Genomic DNA, 18,786 nt, shown 5'->3' with positions numbered 1-18,786 from the left:
ACGACGGTGACATTTGCTAGGAAATGTCACTCCTTGCTCAATGACGCCTCTGACGCCAGACCGTATTTTGGAGCATTTTTCCAATAAGGATGCCGTATTTAGTCAAAGATGCCAAAAACAGCTGACACAGAGGAACAAGGAAAGTGGCTGAGCGGAGGGATTGAAAAATGCATTGTGTTGGTGGCAAAAATAAGAGAAAAAGGGAAAATTTGGAACCTACCGTCATAGAAATTAAGGGGAGCCACGTTTATGTTAACACAATTGTCATATGCATATCCTTTTACCTCTTTTCAATGCCATTGTCAGTGATTGCCGTCTAATCATTGTGGTTCTTTTCATCCTTCTGTCGTGAATTGTAATGCGTTTGTCATGAGTAGGCATCCAATACATTTGAACTGGGGGGCCTCGAAGCAAACGAATGACTGTCCATTTGCTTTCAACCTTCCACACTCTAATTGGTTTGATGTCTGTAGACGTCAATGGGAGTCAATGGATTTATGCTTAAAAATTGGATCTGCGTGCATTTAAACTTTTTTGTTGCTTATGTTGTTTTTTTCTTCCCCAGGTGGAAGTAAACACATTAGAGATGGCCCCAGCAGGCCCAGTCCTGCTAGAATTGGCCAACCAGAGCTCTCGGTCACTTAGAGCCCGATGGACTGCTCCCCCCAGCCCCAATGGCTACATGAGATACACGCTACACTATAAAAGTGAAGGTAACTCATTTATTTATGGTTTTATTTGTAGCATTTTACTGTTTTTCGTGAATCATGAAGTGAACAAACAAACAAAAAACAATGTGTCTTAATTAAATCAGCACTAGTTTTTTAACTTCTATCTCAGGCCTCGCCAAAACCAAAGCTTACATTTTAGCGCCGTGTCGAGGGCCCTATCAAAACGTCTATCAAAAATTCAACACTAGTCAGAAGATCATGTGACTTAATTTTATGGATTTTTTTGTGAATCCACCAGGCACAAGTATCATATTAATCATAAGATGGAAAATGATGATCATCATGACCTGTACACTTGCATGAATGTTTACAAATTGTTTTATGGTAGCATTTTGACACAGAGCAATTTTTCTTTGGTGTTGAAATATAAATTCACCCTTATCTCTGAATGGATTGCATTTGACCGTGGTAATCCACTGTAATCTTACTTTTTTTTATATTAACCTTAGAGGTTGAGTCATATACCTCCAAATTATGGTCCAACCTTTTGGAGTAAGTTTGTGAAAGATGAGTACAACACAACTAGTTGCCTGCAAATCTATTGGCTCCCAACACAGTAACTTTGTGTCAAAGTCAGACAAAAAAAAGATGAATAATCAAATTGTCGCAGCAGTGGAGAAAAACTAGAGAAATGATTCCACCTGTGTGTACTTGGGGAGGATTCAAGCTCGAATGCAGAATAAAGTCAAGCTGCTCTGAAACAAAAGGATGAGAGATTTCAGCTTCCATAGAAGTATTGGGAAAAGATTGCAAGCCTGAACTAGGCAACACATGACAAACAACGCAGGAGTGAAATAGAGCCAAGACAAACAAGAAAAGTCGACAAAAAAGGGGGAAGAAGAAAATTGAACAAAATGAGTATAGAATGACTGAATATAAACTCACACAGTGGTCCTTTAACTTGCACAGATTCATCAAGTCACTCGCACGTACACACCCGCTGTAGTCAGAGTGTTTGATCTGCGCCTCACACAGGAACAGACAGATTAAAACGAGTGGAGGGAGGGATAGAAGAGGTGCACAAGAAAGAGAGATGGTGTCTCGCTCTAGTTCCCCATAAGCCAGTGGTGCTTTGATACACTGTGCCTTCATCAGTTCACACAGGCCTGATATGTGTTTGTGTGCGTCTGTCCATCTAAATATATTGGATAGGCTTGGAATGTGGGATTTTCTGATCCCTTTTCTTTGACTATCCTTGCATAACCTCAATATGGAAACCTCTCTTTTGATCATTCCCAGTTAGTGTTTCTCGCTCCTCGAATCTCTCTCACTCTCTCTTTCTCTCGCCTCGGTTTCGCCATTCCCCGTGTATATGTTTTATTAATCACATTCCGGGCATCACACTGATGACGCTTTTAAAGAATTGCACCGTGACAATAATGTCACTCAATGTATGCAACTTCCTCCGTCAGATTTATGGCACTTCCCTTATCTGTCGTCTGTCAGATGGCGACGCGGTGCTGGACGGTGGCACGGAAGCCAGCAGGTGGTTGACTTTGACGGACCTTCATCCGTACACCAGCTACAGCTTCTGGGTCAAAGGTTGCAACACACGAGGCTGTGTGGAGAGCTCGGTGCTTAATGCTACTACGTCTCCTGCAGGTACCACAAATGTACAAATCTCCTTCAGCAACACTCTGACTTTGGTTGTCCTCGAAGCTGATTACAGTTAGATTTTCGTTGGATTCAGTGGAAAACTACGCATAGTGATAGGCCAAAAACATTCTTTCTACTAAATTGGAAAACATTACATATGTTGTTCTCGTTTAATATCCTTCACATTTTTAACGAAATAGTATTTTAGTGGTTTAGGAAATACGTAATAATATGCTAATCCTAAATTTATATATTTGCAAAAGCTAGCAACGACAGAGTTGATTTGCTAAACTCAACTCTCGAAATATTGTCTTTTTTATTGTTAAGTCGGTATGAATGCACGTGTAAATTAATTGCATATCAATACTAACACATGCACTGTGTCTATTTCCCAAACAACAAAAGACACACTCAGGGAAAGTTTCACTGTTCAAGTTCAAAACAAAGACATGAGAAAGTATAAATTTTAAATAGCAGACGTTTCCTCTCTTTCCAACCGGCTTTCTACCTCTGTGCCTCTGGCATCTCTTTAGACGTCTTTAAGGCAAACTGTCTTGATGCGTCCTTGTTCCGTAAAAGAACAGAGGCGAGCTAGCAGAGCGGGAGACACAAGAGGAGAGGAGGGAGGAGAGCAGGAGGAGAGCAGGCCCAGAGAAGTGAACATAAAAGTGCATAGTTTAAAACGATTAGTGACACCTCTGATATTGTACCTGCTAACGCAGCATGAGAGAGACAAAGCCTCACCAATGTGTGTGCGTGTATGCATGTGTGCGTCTTAATAGCCATCCTTGTGCTAAGATGACTTGTGCAATCAATGTAGTTGTAGTCAGGTCCGACCAGTGTGTTTGATTGAAGGGTCACTTCTTCGCTTGCAAAGTGCGTCTCTTATTTTACCCCGTCAAAACAACAGGCGCGCTCATTTTCTTCCCCTTTTGTCGTCCTTAACATATTTGCATCCCGCATTTCCTCCACTTCCTCCAAGAGTGGTCATCGTTCTCACTCGAGCTGTAATTTAACGGCTATCCCTCTCGACAATACAAGAGGGTCACCACTGAAAAGTTGTGCTTCCTTGGGGCTCCCTAAACATGTTTGTTATTTGCTTTCGTCTGTTTGTGTGTCTTTGCTGGTTGGGAAGAGACTACACAAGGTGGCCTGCTGCCTTTTCACACTGGTTTTGGACGTAAAGTTGGCCGCACCTCTCAATCTGTATTTGTCTTGAAAAGCCATGCCTTGGTTTGTCGGATCAGAATCCACCGCATTCAGAAAAAGGGTCAATGTGTTTTGACATCTGGGCCTTCACCTGGAACAGATTGTTCAACAATTGCTTTAAACGCACATGATTGTGAGGATCTTGGAGAACTAAAACGTCCCTCTCTTAACACTAAACCCAATAGGCAGCCTACTCTCCCTTTCTTTCTTTATCTATACTTGCTCCTTCTTTCCCTCCCTTTACACTCATAACCATTTTCCTCTCTTTAGCTCCAGAAGGACTCTCCGCCCTGAGACTCACTCGTGCCACCAGCACAAGTCTAAATGTGTCTTGGTCCAGACCAGCCCGCGCCAATGCTCCGGGCCCTCTTCACTACAGTCTCCAAATGAGGACATCACCCCAGAGGCCAATGATAAGGCAAGATATAGCACAGATGTGCCCACACTTTTCAAAAAAGCACGTACCTGTGAAGTGATCTAAAATACACTCGTAACACACCCTATTCCTGAAAGAGACAATCCAGACATATTGCATCTGTATATAGATCTAAAGCATAATGCGTCCAACATCAGGTTAGGAGTGATGAGATGAAGGGATAAGTTTGAGATGAAAATCAAAGAGGACATACGGGGACAGACAGGTACCCAACATGTGATGCAATAAAGAGAGATGGTCTTCACCTCTGATATGTATTCATTACATGCTTCCTGACAACAAATTGCAATTTAATCCAAGAAGAGGAGGCTCTCATTCTGTGGTAATAAATAAATGACTAGGTACATGTATTATATATCAGACAAGCATGCCCGCCTCTTCTCCTGCTTTAGATATCTCATTGTTCCCTGATTTATTCATTCATTCATCCCTTCTGTCCATCCAATGTTAAATGGCCAGTGGGCCCTCATTTATGACAATCGTCCCATACCTTAGCCTAGTTTCCCTTCATCGTCTGCAATTACATGAATGCCAACCAGGTACCATGTGGGAATGTAATTAAAAGCAGTCAGGAGTAGTCCAGGCAATCAATGCAAGGAGATACCCCACGTACTTTCCATCTCAAATGTGGATTGAATGAACAGTGCTGACAAATGTTCGTGGATTTAAATTAAAATTTGATTAATAACGCTCTTTTTTTATATGATTGGACTCGTATTAAACTGGAGTTCATCTCTGCATTTTCTGCTCCGCTTTATCCAGCACAAGTGTTAATCTATTCTATTAAACTTTCAGGCATTTTTACAGTCATATTTGTTTTCAATTGCTGTATATATGATTTAAGATGCTTGCGATAGCTGAGATCTTTTTCATTTTTCTTGGGGGGGCAGGTTGACTGCAGCCTAAATAAAATGTGTTCATTGGCGCTTGTTCTCGTTCAGGCTGCTGGAAAATGTGACGGATACTTTTTTCTACAATATGCTGGGCTTGTCTCCGTACACTCGCTATCTATTCCAACTGGTGGTTTCACATACTCATGGACAGACAGCAGGCCTCTGGGAAACCCTTCGTACAGCAGAGGACCGTAAGTGCGCTTATTTTACCTTAAGATACAGTGTAGCAACATTTTCCAACATAAAAATAATACATTAATCGGAAGGTTTGTGTTGTGAAGGATTTTTTTTGTATTGAGTACCTGAGAGCATCAAGTGTGTAAAATTGTTCTGCTCTGTAATGACAATATTTAAAAATCTACAGCGTTTTTGGAGTGGGATTTAGGCATAGTTTTTGTAGGTCTCACTTTCATTTATTGGGCTTCATGCTGTCAACATTTTTAGACACAGGAAACACATGGTCATTTCTCATCTCCCAACATAGTCAAAGTGAAGCCAAGCATTAGTACAAATGCTCAAACATATAGTGATTCCTGGTCTTAAAGCCATTGAAAGGCTTTTTATTGACTTTCTTATCTTTGCACCTCTCTGTGCAAAAAATGCGTACATACATCTATTTCAACACAATCAACATTTGTATTGTTATATAACTATCTGCATTTCACCTTGGAGAATTTTTTTTTCATGTTCTGAGAGAATTGCAATTACGAAATTAATTCTGAATTCACTGCATTGTTAGAAGGGATCCGTGTCTGACTCCGTTCACAAAACAATGTGAATTTAAAAATAGGCAGTATAACCGACTATAGAAAACCCAAAGATGAGGAAGGTACCAGCTTTATCGACATGCTGAAACACCCTGCCTGTGAGAGATTAAGACCGGCATACTGTACAAAGTGCGTGTGTTTGTGTATATGTGTGCAAGCGTGCGTGTCTCTTTGTGTAAGTGGCTGTGTGAGTGACCTAGCCAGTGTCATTGTGGGCTAATTGTCGTAATAGAATCATATTAGCCACTGGTGCAGCCTCTTCAGTGAAAAGTTATATATTAATTAGCAGCACATTATTGTAGCATACATAATCATTAAGCAGCTGAGATTTGCATACATTTGATCTGTACGCTTGTACACGCCACAAGAAATGTGTTTGTACACATCTTTGTGTTGTTGATGTACACTCACGTGAACACATGCACTTTCATACTGTTGCTCACACACACATCTGTAAACATTATATCTTTAACATTTAGGAACGGTGTTAATCACTTTGGGGGATGCAGCAGAAATGGTGATGTTACACTGCTTTGGTTCTCCATTAAGAGGGAGAAAAGTAAGACCACAATGCAGTATTTGCAAGTATTTAGGTCTAAATGTTTTACACAAATTAGAATAAATTACTAACACAGTGAAATAAAACTCCACATTTCTAGGTAAGTGTTGAAACAGAAAACTTTGACCGCAGAGTTAAAGCTTGTACAGCATGCATTTTTGAATGCTGTTTTCGTGCACTCAAATATAATTTGTTCTGTACTCAAAAATGACAATTAGATCAAACTACGATTCATATAATTATAACACATAAAACAAAGATAAATGAAGTACAGCTATAAACATTCTTGTGGTGTAAAGTGCTTTATTTAGTGTTCAAGTGTGCCTGTGTGTATGTTTTATTCACAATCAGCCAGTTCAGTGTAGTTCGGTTCTGAGCTGTGACCCTGCGCCCTTTTGTTATAATATATACTGCACTGCACTTTACAGCTTTCCACAGGTTAAAGTATTCATATAAACTATGTAATACAGGTTTCCTTTTTTTTACTCTGCACGTTTCTCTCCTCTTCATTTCCTTTCTCTTCAGACAGTCTTTGTATTTCAGGAGAGTGTTTCGCTGCTCCTATTTGACTGACCGGCCCTTTTAACTAGTTAGAAGAATGGATGGACAGGATAGAAGGAGTAGGGTAAGAAATAAAAAGTGCATTGGAGTGAAAAATACAGAAAGACGATAAGGAATGGCAGACAAAAATGGGGGAGGGAAAATAGGGGAAGCCTAATGACAGAACAGAGAAATGGAGGGACTCACGTTTCCTCCTTTCCTTTTTATCATTCCATTAAAGTTTTATATCCATCTTTTTAATGTAATTTGGTCCCTATGAATTCCTGCTGCTGCAGAAGAGACAGACGGCTCCTGTGAACATAAACTCTGGCTGTGTCGGACAGCTCCCTTTCCTCTGTCTACTCGCATGTTCACACCAGCTAAGTGATCTAAGAGACTGTGGGCCTGTCAGAAGTGTGCCTTTGTCTGTGTGTGTATATATGTGTGCTATAGAGCATGTTCAGGAGACCATGATTAAAAAGGCAGCGTTTTGACGAAATTTTCTTAGCCTAGCAGTCGTTGAAAGTGTGTGCATACAACTCACCGGTTTGTGTAAGATTGTGAACATTTTAAAGATCATTGTTTCCTTAATTGAACACAAATCATTAACCCGTGCAGGATTGAGTGGGGGTTGTATGCGTTAAAATAGGAGATTTTGCTAAGAAGCAGCCAGAACTGCTCCCCTAAAAGAGTACGGTGGATGTGGTACTATAAAAGTGGTGTGAAGCAAGTGGAAGCCACCAGACCACATGACGCCCCCACCGGATCCGATATCTACCATTGTTAACTATTTAGTATGACGTTATTTTACATGAATTCATTTTAGCAGGATTAGGTAAAAACATGCTACTGTGCTGCCAGTGGAGTCGTTTTAGTGGCTCACACTTTGAAAGCCTCTGAAGATCTGCAGCAGTCTCCTATGCTAATATGACTCCTAATACTACACTGATGTTATGGATTTTATGCCCTGACCAAGACACAGATTTGATTCAAATGCCTTATATGATTTTCTAATGTTGAGTTCCCTTTTATATCCCATGGATTGGTCTGAAGGTTAGCCGGAATTATATAAATCCTTCCAAATGTCAACCGGTCTAAATTCTTTGGGACTGAGTTTGAATGATTGACAACTGTGATTTACTTGCCTGGTTGTGGTTCCTCAAAAAATATTAATGCACATTAGGTATACTCTTGATGCGAAGGATAGAAATCAAGCTCGTGACCTTGGAAACACGTCAGGCGCCTACTCGCTAGCTCCTTTTTTACGTCTCGAGACATCTTGGCGTCTCCTCAAGCAGCGCCGACATTAGGAAATAAAGATACGAAATGCAATGTAAATTCTACCACTATTGCTTGTCATGGTTTGACACGGCTTCGTAAGTGTGCCGATAACGCTTAAGCTCAGCTTCCATTCTGACTTTTCGTGGCTTCAATCACCTTCAGAAGAGCTGTCCCTGCTCTCATGGTACCCAAAAGGGTTTTGTGTGTATTTTCTCTTATTTATGCTTTGGACAGATTTACACCAAACACGTACAAAGAACTGTTAAGTAACTATACACACACACACACACACACATGCAAACATTCTCAGACCGTCCTTCCACCCTCCCCCTTTCCAATCCTCTTGTCACTTGATTGTGTTATTACTATGCTAACCAAATCCTTATAAATGTGATTTAGGGCTTGGTGGCCCCACGCTTCTGCTTTAGCCTTCTGCTACCCTGTTTTACGGAAGAGCGGCGTTGTAAGAAATCGTGCAGAGCAGGGGGAGGAAAGACGCAGGGATGTCGAGAGATAAGGACAGAGACGGTTAGAGAAATAGAAGACAAGGAAGGAGGTCTTGACAATGCATGTGTTGGGGGGTTACCACGCATTCCCTCAACTTCCTTTTCCTCATATCCAGAAGGCAGTAAACTGTCAGTAAAATTTGGAAGAGAAAAAAAAGGAAAAAGGATCCCTTGCATCTTAAATGAAAATTTCAATTGAAAAACTTAACAGCCCTTCAAATTGCAGAATTTTACACGCGCCAGTAAAGCTTAAATAACACTCAACACTTGGGGGGAGACGGAATGGGGAAGGTGGTGACAACAAGGGTTACTTTGTGCGTGAGTGTGGCTGGATCAAGGTGACTGACTTGCGCGTTGTGGTTGAAAGACGCTGATATAAGAATTCTCTCATAAAAGTTGAAATTGATTACATTTTTAATGTGATTGTCATGAACACAAGAGAGAAATTTCTTCCTAACTTCCATACTTTGAGCGTTCCCCAAGTAGACGGATCCACCATAACTCAGCAACTCAACTCAGAGAACTGGTCTAATTTCACTGCAGTGAGATAGAAAAAGAAGCGTCACAACTTGTAAAGATGGAGTTAAAAGTAAAGCTCCAGAACGCACAGGCGGACATGGATGTAGGAAACAGACAGCGAGAGAAGCTCCTTGCTTATTCGTGGGGTTCGCTGGACCTTTGGTGGTAATTGAATCAGTGTGAGTGCTGAGTAGAGCTAGCATAAAAACCTGTTAACCCAAAAGGTCGACTCGCTGCATTGTTTATTTAGCAGGGAGAGCAGAGAGAGAGACAGTGAATCAGAGACAGGAAAGAAGGGATGGAGGGAAAGAGAGTACAAGAAGAATAGTCAGATTCAGGGATTTTGCGTTATCGTGCATAGGCATATAACAAGGCATTTCAGAAAAGTTCAAAGATTGGTGTCCCAGAAGACATCCTGTACTTTAAATCCAGAGTAAAAAAAACAACAGCTCTTTCATGTAGACCAGACGATCAACCAGGATGTCAACAACGATATCCCGTGTAGATTTGCTGCATTTTGATCCACTCTGAATATTCATAAGTATGAGTCCAATATCTACATGCTTAAGTACTGACCAAAGGAGTTCATTATTGCAGGGGGGTTTCTTTGTTGCTAAGATATTTAATAGCTTTAACCTCTGGATCAAGTGTTTCTATACTTCACTGCAGCAGTTAACATACCCACATCAAAGTTATTGACTGTAAATCCTTTCATGTACAAAGTTTGATGAGTAAGGATATTAAAAACTTGCACTATTTAAAACGGGGAGAAAAAGTAATTCAGGTTCATTCCAGGTGAAGCAGAAATATGACATACTACTGATAAACTGTATCTAATGTGGGACTGACTATGCGCATAACAAACACGGTGGCACAGCCATGCACGTAGTACATTTGAGCCCTCAACCGGTTGTACAGATGTATTCTTAATCGCTCATCTTCTTAAGCACGTGCGTATATACACACCGGCATCTGCATCTGGGAAAGCCGTGAGCAGTTAGCGCTGGTAGCACTTAGCGACACAGCATGCTTCCTTAGTCCGCTCAGTCACCTTGATCCGCTTGCCCTTCACGGAACCCCATTACTACTCTCCTGCATCACTGTGGGTGGAAACATGTGAGGGTGTTACAGTAGGTAGTAAGCGTGTCTATTAATACAGTGCGATACATCGGAATGTAAATGTCAGAGGAGGATGGTGTAAGGCCCTATGGCGGAAGTGAACTGTCATTTTTGTCTTATAAAACTTCACTTAGTATTTGTTGACATTTATTTCAACAGGTTTTCTGATAAATAAGTTACTGGTTAAAAAGGACCCTTGATCATTTTTGTTGAACCACTTATCTTTTGATTTTTGTCTACTTTTTCGCCACAGGTCCTGGTCCACTCGACCATCCCACTGTATCAGCGCTTCATTCTCGTAATGTGACCATCACATGGATCCCACCCCTCCAACCAAATGGCATGATAATCAGTTACAGCCTCTATCTACAACCTGGCTCGAGCTATTTTTTATACGATATTGCTGGTACCAAATTGGACCCCAATTCAAGTTTTAGTTCCGTTGACAGAACTGAACATGAAAACACAAAGCCGGCCAGAAATTTTCCCACAACCTCATCAGAAGCAAACCACTCAAAGGACCTCCAGAATCCAGAGTCTACTCATGCAAGCAATAAAAATCAAGGTAGTGGTTTAAACGTTTTGCCATCATCAGAAGCTACTGCAATCACAGAGCAGAACCAAAGGCCTTCATACAAAGGATTCATTTCAAATGAACCAGATACTGAACATCGAATCCAACAAGGTGTTCACTACACCAATTTATCAAACTCAGAGTCAGGTTTTGGGCCATCCGCTCCATCAGTCAGGGTTTCAGGCCTTACCACAAGCTACACCTTCCTTCACCTCCTGCCATATCAATTCTACAATGTTCAGGTAAATATCAGTCTTCCTGCACTATGGTCAAACGTGTACAATTATTCAACTTGACAAATATAACATTCCTCAATCCTCTAGCTGGAAGCGTGCACCAGCATAGGTTGTTCCGTGTCCAAAACCGTGAAATTTCAAACCTTGCCAGGCCCTCCTGAAGGCCTCCCAGTACCTCATCTTCATTCCGACACCCCTACCTCAGTTCTCTTGTCCTGGGGTGAACCACAGCGCTCCAATGGAGTTTTGGAGAGGTGAGATCTGATCATATACTACATAAAATTATTTCGTCTTTGGGCTGGGATACTTTTTTTGTGGAAACAAAAGTTACAGAGAGAGAGCTAAAAGCATTTTGAATTTGCTCTGATGTTAGTGTTGTTTAAAATTATGAGTCGACAGAGAACACAAAAATAGCATAGTTTGTTGCTGTTACAGAAAATGAAAATATGTACTTTAGGATTGAAGTTGTGTGTGTTTGTGTATAAACCGTTTGGAACCAAGTTGTGGGCTCACACCAAAACTTATCTTGACCAAGGTGGCTGATTGAACGCAGAGTTACTGGGACAGATCAAATTTCCACAGTAGGCCATCTCCCTCCAGGCCCCTTTCCCCTCTCCTTTCTGGACTCTTCCTCGGCACTTAGTCCATGGACAAGTTACGACTACAGGCTTGTTCTACAAAATCAGGCTGGCAGTTCGAAAGGTAAGACTATAATAGCTGCCTGTCCTTACTTTTTACATGCAACTACATCCATACTTGCAGGACGTTGGGTGGGTATCACCACCAGACCCTCCAGACCGGCTGGTGTGCGTCCGCCGAGAGTGAAAGTGTTGGGACCGGAGTCACTACAGGTGATTTTTTTATTTTTTTATTTGTTTGATCTGCCCTTCATTAGCTGTTTTTGTCTTAACTCTAAACGCAATAAGACTATAGAGTGTAATTGCGAAATTATTCGGTTGAAAATGACAGCGTCGAAAAGTCAAAGCAATGTCACACTCATTCGTCTGTCTTTCCTTCCTGGGATTTAATGAGAAAGCAAAAACATTCAATTCAAGGTCCCCTTCACAAAATGGGTGGGGCTGTGACCCTGTCGAAGACGGCTTCCTTCCTGTCGGCCATTTTGAAGGAGGGGCCAGAGTTAAATTCCAGCTTCGACTAATCCCGCATCAAGGCCTATCAAGCAACTACGCAGACACTAACTTTGCATGCACAAAGGACGTACACACGCTTTCACGCATAGCCCTGCACTAATGCTAACAGCCAAAAAATGCTAATGCTTGTCATTATTCCAGAACCACCCCTGTCATCTCTGCAGCTGCAAAGATTTAGGGGTCACACCTCCAAGACGGAAAATGTTCTTCCTGGTTGATGCTAATTGGACAGGCAGGAAAGCTGCTTCCTGGTTACCAATTGACCTTGACAAAAGAAAGGATTTGGAATACAGTGCTTCCTTTTAATTCTGTAAATGGGCTCTTGTTCTAGATTTTTCTGCTGTTCACATTGCTAAGTGAGGGCTTAAAGTTTGTCTTTTAGAAAGAAAAAAGAACCCTTACAAGACAAGTGAATATTTTCTGAAAATTCACCCTCATATAGAAGTGGCGTACATGTGTGTGTGCGTGTGTGTGTATATGTAGGGTCAGTTTTTCAAATTTTATTTTATTTTTTTCTTTCTTAATGAATGAATACATTCATAAAATGTTAATTTGTATGTAATCGAGAGGTAAGCGACCTGTATCCACAACAGCGGAATGACAAATTACAAGTCCGTAACTTACACTTATTTAGGTCTTTTGCCGATTAAACGTAGCTTATGGAGAAGCACCATCAATTTCGTCACACGCAGTTTCTGCGTGTGATGACAAGTAGGCTTTTTGTGTTGTGGTAATGACGACATGGCCTATGTCCGATTATTATTATTATTATTATTATTATTATTATTATTATAAAACAAAATTGAAATCACCAAAACAGAAATACACTTCATTCCCTCCAATAATACTTTAAAAAGATAAGACATAAAAATAAAAAGAGAATAGAATGTAATATTTTTTAAATAAATAAGAGAATAAATACAATTAATATGATTAATTAACCTAATTGACAGTGACAGATGCCCATTTTAAGATAGGAAGACTGTCTGTGAACGCTCATTTGTCAGTGCCATTGACGCTGCCAGCTTCTTTCTCCCAGTCAAAATGAATTGGATGTCTAACGCTGTCAAAGGCAAACAAAAGGTTAACAGTTTTGATTTTGTACTATGAAATCATATGCATAATACAGGCATCTGTTGCAAAATGGTGAATTGTGGGGAAATTGCCATCCCTGTTTATCTGCTTAACATTTAACATGAAAATCAGCAAGACAATTCCTCTTTTTCCTCTTTGACCTGCATACTCAAGTCATTGCAATAGCGCTTGTGTTGAAAGGACAGAACTGTGCTGTCAGCTAAAAAGCACTCTCCCAATGCCTTCTTTTGAATATAATAATAGCGTGATCCGCACACACCTTACTCCCCACATTATCATTTGGCGCTCTCTCGCTCAAATACACATAAACACACGGCCAGGCGTGCGCGCACACACACACACACACACTGAAACTGCACTGGCCTTAGCCCTGGTGGTCTGTGTCAGCCGAGGTGCCGCGCTGTCTTCACCATCTCCAGATTACATCAAGCTATTCAATCTGTAAATGACTTCTAGCACAAAGCACACCCAACTCGCACTTTGGGAAATGAGCTACCTAACTCAACATGACCCTTCGCATATGCAGCCGGCTGTTTGAAAGTGTGTGTGCAACTTTGTGGGTGTGTGGGTGTCCTGTATCACCTCGCAGTGTCACTTGTTAAATGAATATCAAGGTTGCATGAGAAATAATTGTTCCTGACACTCATTCATAATATTCTCATCAACATTTGACCACCTAATCACCTACACTCATAAGTCACGAGCATATTTGAACTGACGACTTATTGTACATGACAGTTTGCGTGCATAAGTGTGTTAGCACAAACGGTCACTTGGCATTAAGTGGATGTACATAGTCCTAAGTGATAAGAATCAATGTGCACGCATTGGCAGTTCTATTTGAAAGTAGCTAAAAACATGTCTACGAATTTGCATCAAAGATGCAGATGAGTGAGTGTGTTTTAACATTTGTGCGTGCCAGTTACCTTCATCCTTTGCCCTAAAATGCTGACAGGCTGAAGAGCTTCCAAATCAGATGCACCGCTCGGCAACTGCAAGCTTTTGTTTTTGCATGTGGCAATTCCATTACCCGCCGCCTTTCATTATTTTAGCATGCCGTTTGTGCATGCATGCACGCGCGTGTGTTCGTGCACACCCCGTTTTAAATGTGATGAAAGGAATCGTCTGCCCAAGTCAAAGTCAGGTTATCTTTCCCCACGAGAGATTTGATTGCACACGCCAGCAATGACACATGCGCACAGAAATGCCAACACTTTGTTGGATTCCAACAACATACTGTCCACGCTGATGGAGATCTTGTGTTTGTCTATAAAAATTCACACACAGACAAAACGTTAATGCGCACTCTGCTGTGAGTTCCTGACGTTCATCTACCTAAAGCTTTTTGCTGTGCTCAGCAAGCGAAAAATGCAGTGCTGCCTCAACTCTGATTTGTCTACGTCTCGAAACATGTGGTGCCATAGAATATAATGTAAAGTGAATTTCATTGGGTTTAAAACTGCCACCATTGATACAAAACGTTCGATTGATAACAAGCATGATCATTAATTTCATGATGTGGACAGCCTGAATACTGATTAACTGGCAGCGTTCATTTGAAAAAGATGACATTCAGACGTAAACTGCTGTCTTCCAGGTCATGTGGTCTACACCTCTGATTCCCAATGGCGAGATCCAGGGTTACGACATCCGTCTCCCAGAGCCACGCGTCTTCCACAATGGCGGCATCACGTCTGAGCTTAGCGTCACGATAACCGACCTCATTCCTTACACAAACTACAGCGTTACTGTTCTGGTGTGTTCTGAGGGAGGTGGATTTGTTGGGGGATGCACAGAAAGTCTACCCACTCCGGCTACCACTTTACCTGCCAGCCCCCAAGGCCTAGCACCACTGACAGTGGTGTCTGTCAGCGAGTCCCTTCTTGCTATCTCTTGGCAACCTCCGCACAGACCTAATGGACCAAACATCAGGTAAAACTGGCCTAAAAGTTCAAGTAACTGTGATGTTTTGGGGAGGTGTTAAATATGCTTGTAAAATAATAGTGATCATTTAAAAAAAAACTTCCTGTTCTTATTGTACTGTCTCAAAGCAGGGGTGTCAAATTCGCCTGTCACGAGCCACGTCCCAATTGTGGTTTCCCCATTTATGTTCTGACCAAAGCTACTCTGCCAACAAATCGTAATGTAATAAATAGTCAGTTATTCGTTACAAGCAATTAAAATGCACGAGCCCTCCTCTGCGTTCTGCACAGCTCAGCTTTGCATGTTTGTCTAAGTGGCTTGGTTAAAAGGTGGCATTAAGCCCTTCTTTTCTGATTACAGAAGAAATTAGCATCACTGTGGGGAGAGGAAAACACAAACCCTGCAGAAAAACATAGCAGAAGGAGGGAGGGATGAGCTCTAGTGGACATGAATGAATGGAGAACACTGAAAACAGGAAGTGGAAATTAGTGATAAGGACGAACATTTGTGTAAAAGTTAGGGATTTTTTGTACGTGTTGGCAGTAGTGTTCAAAGCAAAGCTGTACACGCGTTGTTTATGAAGGCATTTCTCAACATCTGCTTGCTTTATTCAAATGTTCCCTTTAGATATGAGTTGCTGCGACGTAAACGCCACCAGCCGCTGGCCGTCACTCCGGTCCCCATGGTAACAGCCCAATTCCATAACCCTTCGGAAGATCTCCATCGCTGGCTCCATGTTTACTCCGGCACCAAATTGTTCTACCAAGATAAAGGCCTAAGCAGGTGAGATTACTGAAATGAGCTCTAGAGCAAACGCAACCAGCCGTGTGTGCAGAGCCGATCGGCGAGCTGCAGCTGATGCCGATCTTTTTAATGCTGCTCAAAGATACATTAAGCAAATATTCCAAAGAATTAAATTGTTTTTTCACGCAACATCACTCTAATCTCACTTTGTCACTTGGTGCAAGGCTTTTTTGTTTTTTTTGTTTTTTTTTGCCTCGGACCGCATGTAATTTTTGGAGTTACCTTCTCCTTTGCTACTAGTAAGCAAGCGGCATAGTCTTCACCTATTAGCACGAATAATCAGGTTGCTTGCTTTTTTTGTTTTTAAAGTTCCTTTCATAATTGGATTGGATAACTTTATTCATCCCGTATTCTGGAAATTTCATTGTGACGGTAGCAAGAAAAGGCACAGTTATAAGTTAGACAGTACAGTCAAAGGCCGCAGAACAACAAAGCAAAAGCACAAAGTACAAAGCAGATCAAAGTCAATGGGATCATTAAGAATCACCAAATCAAATCATTAAGACAGAAAAGCAGCAAAAACACAAAACGAGCAAGAGTGGATGGAGCTACCGCCATGTGTTACGCCATGTACACGCCAATGTTAAAGATATTAATTTCAAGGTATACTAATTGACCGAATTGCTCAAATGACGTCTGTGAAAATCCTACTAATTCTAAAATTCTAACTGTCGTAGGAAGATTGAAATCATTCTTTTCATCACGCAAGAGCCTATTTGTTTTCACTTAACATGTCATGTTTGATAGGGTTTGTTAATCTGTCAGTATCTGTTCAACCCTAATTTTGAACATACTGCCATCATCTTTTACCAGATTCACCCACTACCAGTATCAGTTAGTGGTCCGCAATGACATGGGCTTTACTTCAGGAGAGATTGTCTCTGCGGTCACCATGGCTGGAATCCCTCTCCAAAGTCCATCTCTGTCTGCATATGCTGTAAACCACACAGCGCTTTATGCCAACTGGACGCCACCATGTGAGAATAACCCTAACAGAAACATTACAATCCATTACACTTTCTCGCTCTAAAAGAGGGGCGTTCTATTCATTCAGCTTAATTGTAGTTATGGTTTCCATTAAGTCAGTCAAACCATATCAATATTTAAATTATTGGTTGTCATTGACAACTAGAGAGGCAGCGATCATTACTGCCAAAATTCTCAGCCAAAATGGTTTGGTCCTCGTGGTGTGTTGTCCATGGCCGTGAAACTAAGACTACCACGATTAATCGACTAATGCCAACTATTTTATAGTCCAAGAATAACATAGAAACATTGTTTACCTCAAAATTGTTTTTAGATAAAAAATGATAGTGTACACACACCCAACAACAATAGCCGTTGACTTAACAGGCCTTCAGCCTGTATTATTGTAAATGATATGAGCAGCTCTTTTATCGCATATCGTGCTTTTGTACCTAATGTTGTGTGTAGTCTGTGGGCAAAACCCAATATGATTACAAAACAGGAAAAAAAGATTGAATTATCATTTTCACCAAGTTCTCTCTCCTCAGCATTGCACAGCCTGCAAGGTGAAGTGGAGTCATATTTTCTTACAATTGTCTCTGCTAATTCGAGACAAAACCTGGTCTTTCCCACGGAAATACTCTCCACCGTCGTGACTGAACTCTGGCCCCGGACCACCTACACCGTCTCATTACACGTGTCTAATGGTGCACATAATACAACTAAGTCGATCGTTAATGTAACTACGCTGGATGGAGGTATGTGAATTTATCCACGCTGATTGATAATAAATAAGGCTCTCAAGACTTAATTATTCGTTTGCATGTGATTGTATGTTAAAGTTATGTTGTTTACAAGTGTTAATGTGAGTGGTGCTATTGCATGGAGTGTGTAAATTCAATACACTTTTGCTAAGTGTCTCTGTTAATGTGCATTTCACTGTGTCTCAGTGCTTCACGGGAGATGTTAAATACATGTAGCCAGGCATGAAATCAATACAGAGTGTGCATGCGAGGCAGATTTAAGGTGTTGTAAAAAGCTTGTCAGCAGCACAAAGCCATACATAACACTCAAAGTACACACCGAGCCATACAACAAACATGGCAATCCAGCTACTATTACGCTTGCTTTCTGTCAAGGTTATGGTCTATACATTTGAGAAGAACAATCAATAAAATTACGTTTACCACCACCCTTCTTTAGTATTGGGGTCTTGGTCTGTGGTTTAGAACTAGTACACAGAATAACACTGACACAGTTATTCTCTCATATCGTTGTAACATTTATTCATTCATTTTCTGTTCCGTTTATCCTCACCAGGGTCGAGGGGGTGCTGGAGCCTATCCCAGCCAACTTTGGGAAGTAGGTGGGCAACTTGGAGCTTTGTTTATGATAAAATTGAAAACCGTTGAGTGAAGATGTTACAAATGATGTTTCAGTATTCTGTTCTTTATTTGACTGATAATCAACTCTCATATTTTTGCATGTGCTAATCGTCAGAACCAGATGAAATGTCCGCCCCAGAAGTGGTTCCAGTTAACAGCAGCACTGTCCGTGTTCTCTGGTCACCTCCGCTACGACCCAATGGAGTCATTACTGGTTACCATGTTTACGTCGATGACCGCTTCCACGGCAGCGTAGACAACACTTCAGGGTCCTACCTGCTCAAGCATTTGTTGCCTTTAACGGTTTACAGCCTTCAGGTAAAAATACGGACACGGAAGAAGTGAAATTTGCATTTCTCCATGTGGTTGTGTAAATTTCAGGTGGAGGTGTGCACCGTTTATGCATGCGCCCGAAGTAACGTTACTGAGACGACGACTGTGGAGGATGTACCCGCTGACATGGCCCCGCCACATGTGCAAGTACTCAGTTCAAGGT

At 41.3% G+C, this 18,786-nt stretch overlaps 1 protein-coding gene across 1 annotated transcript in view; it reads left to right on the top strand.

Annotated features, from left to right (window-relative positions):
• The window catches only part of ush2a (Usher syndrome 2A (autosomal recessive, mild)), a 141,948-nt gene that overhangs the window by 69,260 nt on the left and 53,902 nt on the right, over window positions 1–18,786 (top strand). The window contains exons 46-59 of the mRNA XM_077624061.1: window positions 566–713; window positions 2,178–2,333; window positions 3,807–3,954; window positions 4,914–5,056; window positions 10,410–10,972; window positions 11,054–11,220; window positions 11,502–11,668; window positions 11,729–11,817; window positions 14,810–15,144; window positions 15,763–15,918; window positions 16,753–16,916; window positions 17,454–17,663; window positions 18,406–18,608; window positions 18,672–18,784. Coding sequence (XP_077480187.1) covers window positions 566–713; window positions 2,178–2,333; window positions 3,807–3,954; window positions 4,914–5,056; window positions 10,410–10,972; window positions 11,054–11,220; window positions 11,502–11,668; window positions 11,729–11,817; window positions 14,810–15,144; window positions 15,763–15,918; window positions 16,753–16,916; window positions 17,454–17,663; window positions 18,406–18,608; window positions 18,672–18,784 — 2,762 coding nt within the window. The remainder of the gene's footprint in view (window positions 1–565; window positions 714–2,177; window positions 2,334–3,806; window positions 3,955–4,913; window positions 5,057–10,409; window positions 10,973–11,053; window positions 11,221–11,501; window positions 11,669–11,728; window positions 11,818–14,809; window positions 15,145–15,762; window positions 15,919–16,752; window positions 16,917–17,453; window positions 17,664–18,405; window positions 18,609–18,671; window positions 18,785–18,786) is intronic.

This window comes from Stigmatopora argus, chromosome 2 (assembly GCF_051989625.1).
Source record: "Stigmatopora argus isolate UIUO_Sarg chromosome 2, RoL_Sarg_1.0, whole genome shotgun sequence".
Taxonomy (NCBI): Eukaryota; Metazoa; Chordata; class Actinopteri; order Syngnathiformes; family Syngnathidae; genus Stigmatopora; species Stigmatopora argus.
This window is presented reverse-complemented; position numbering and strand designations above follow the sequence as displayed.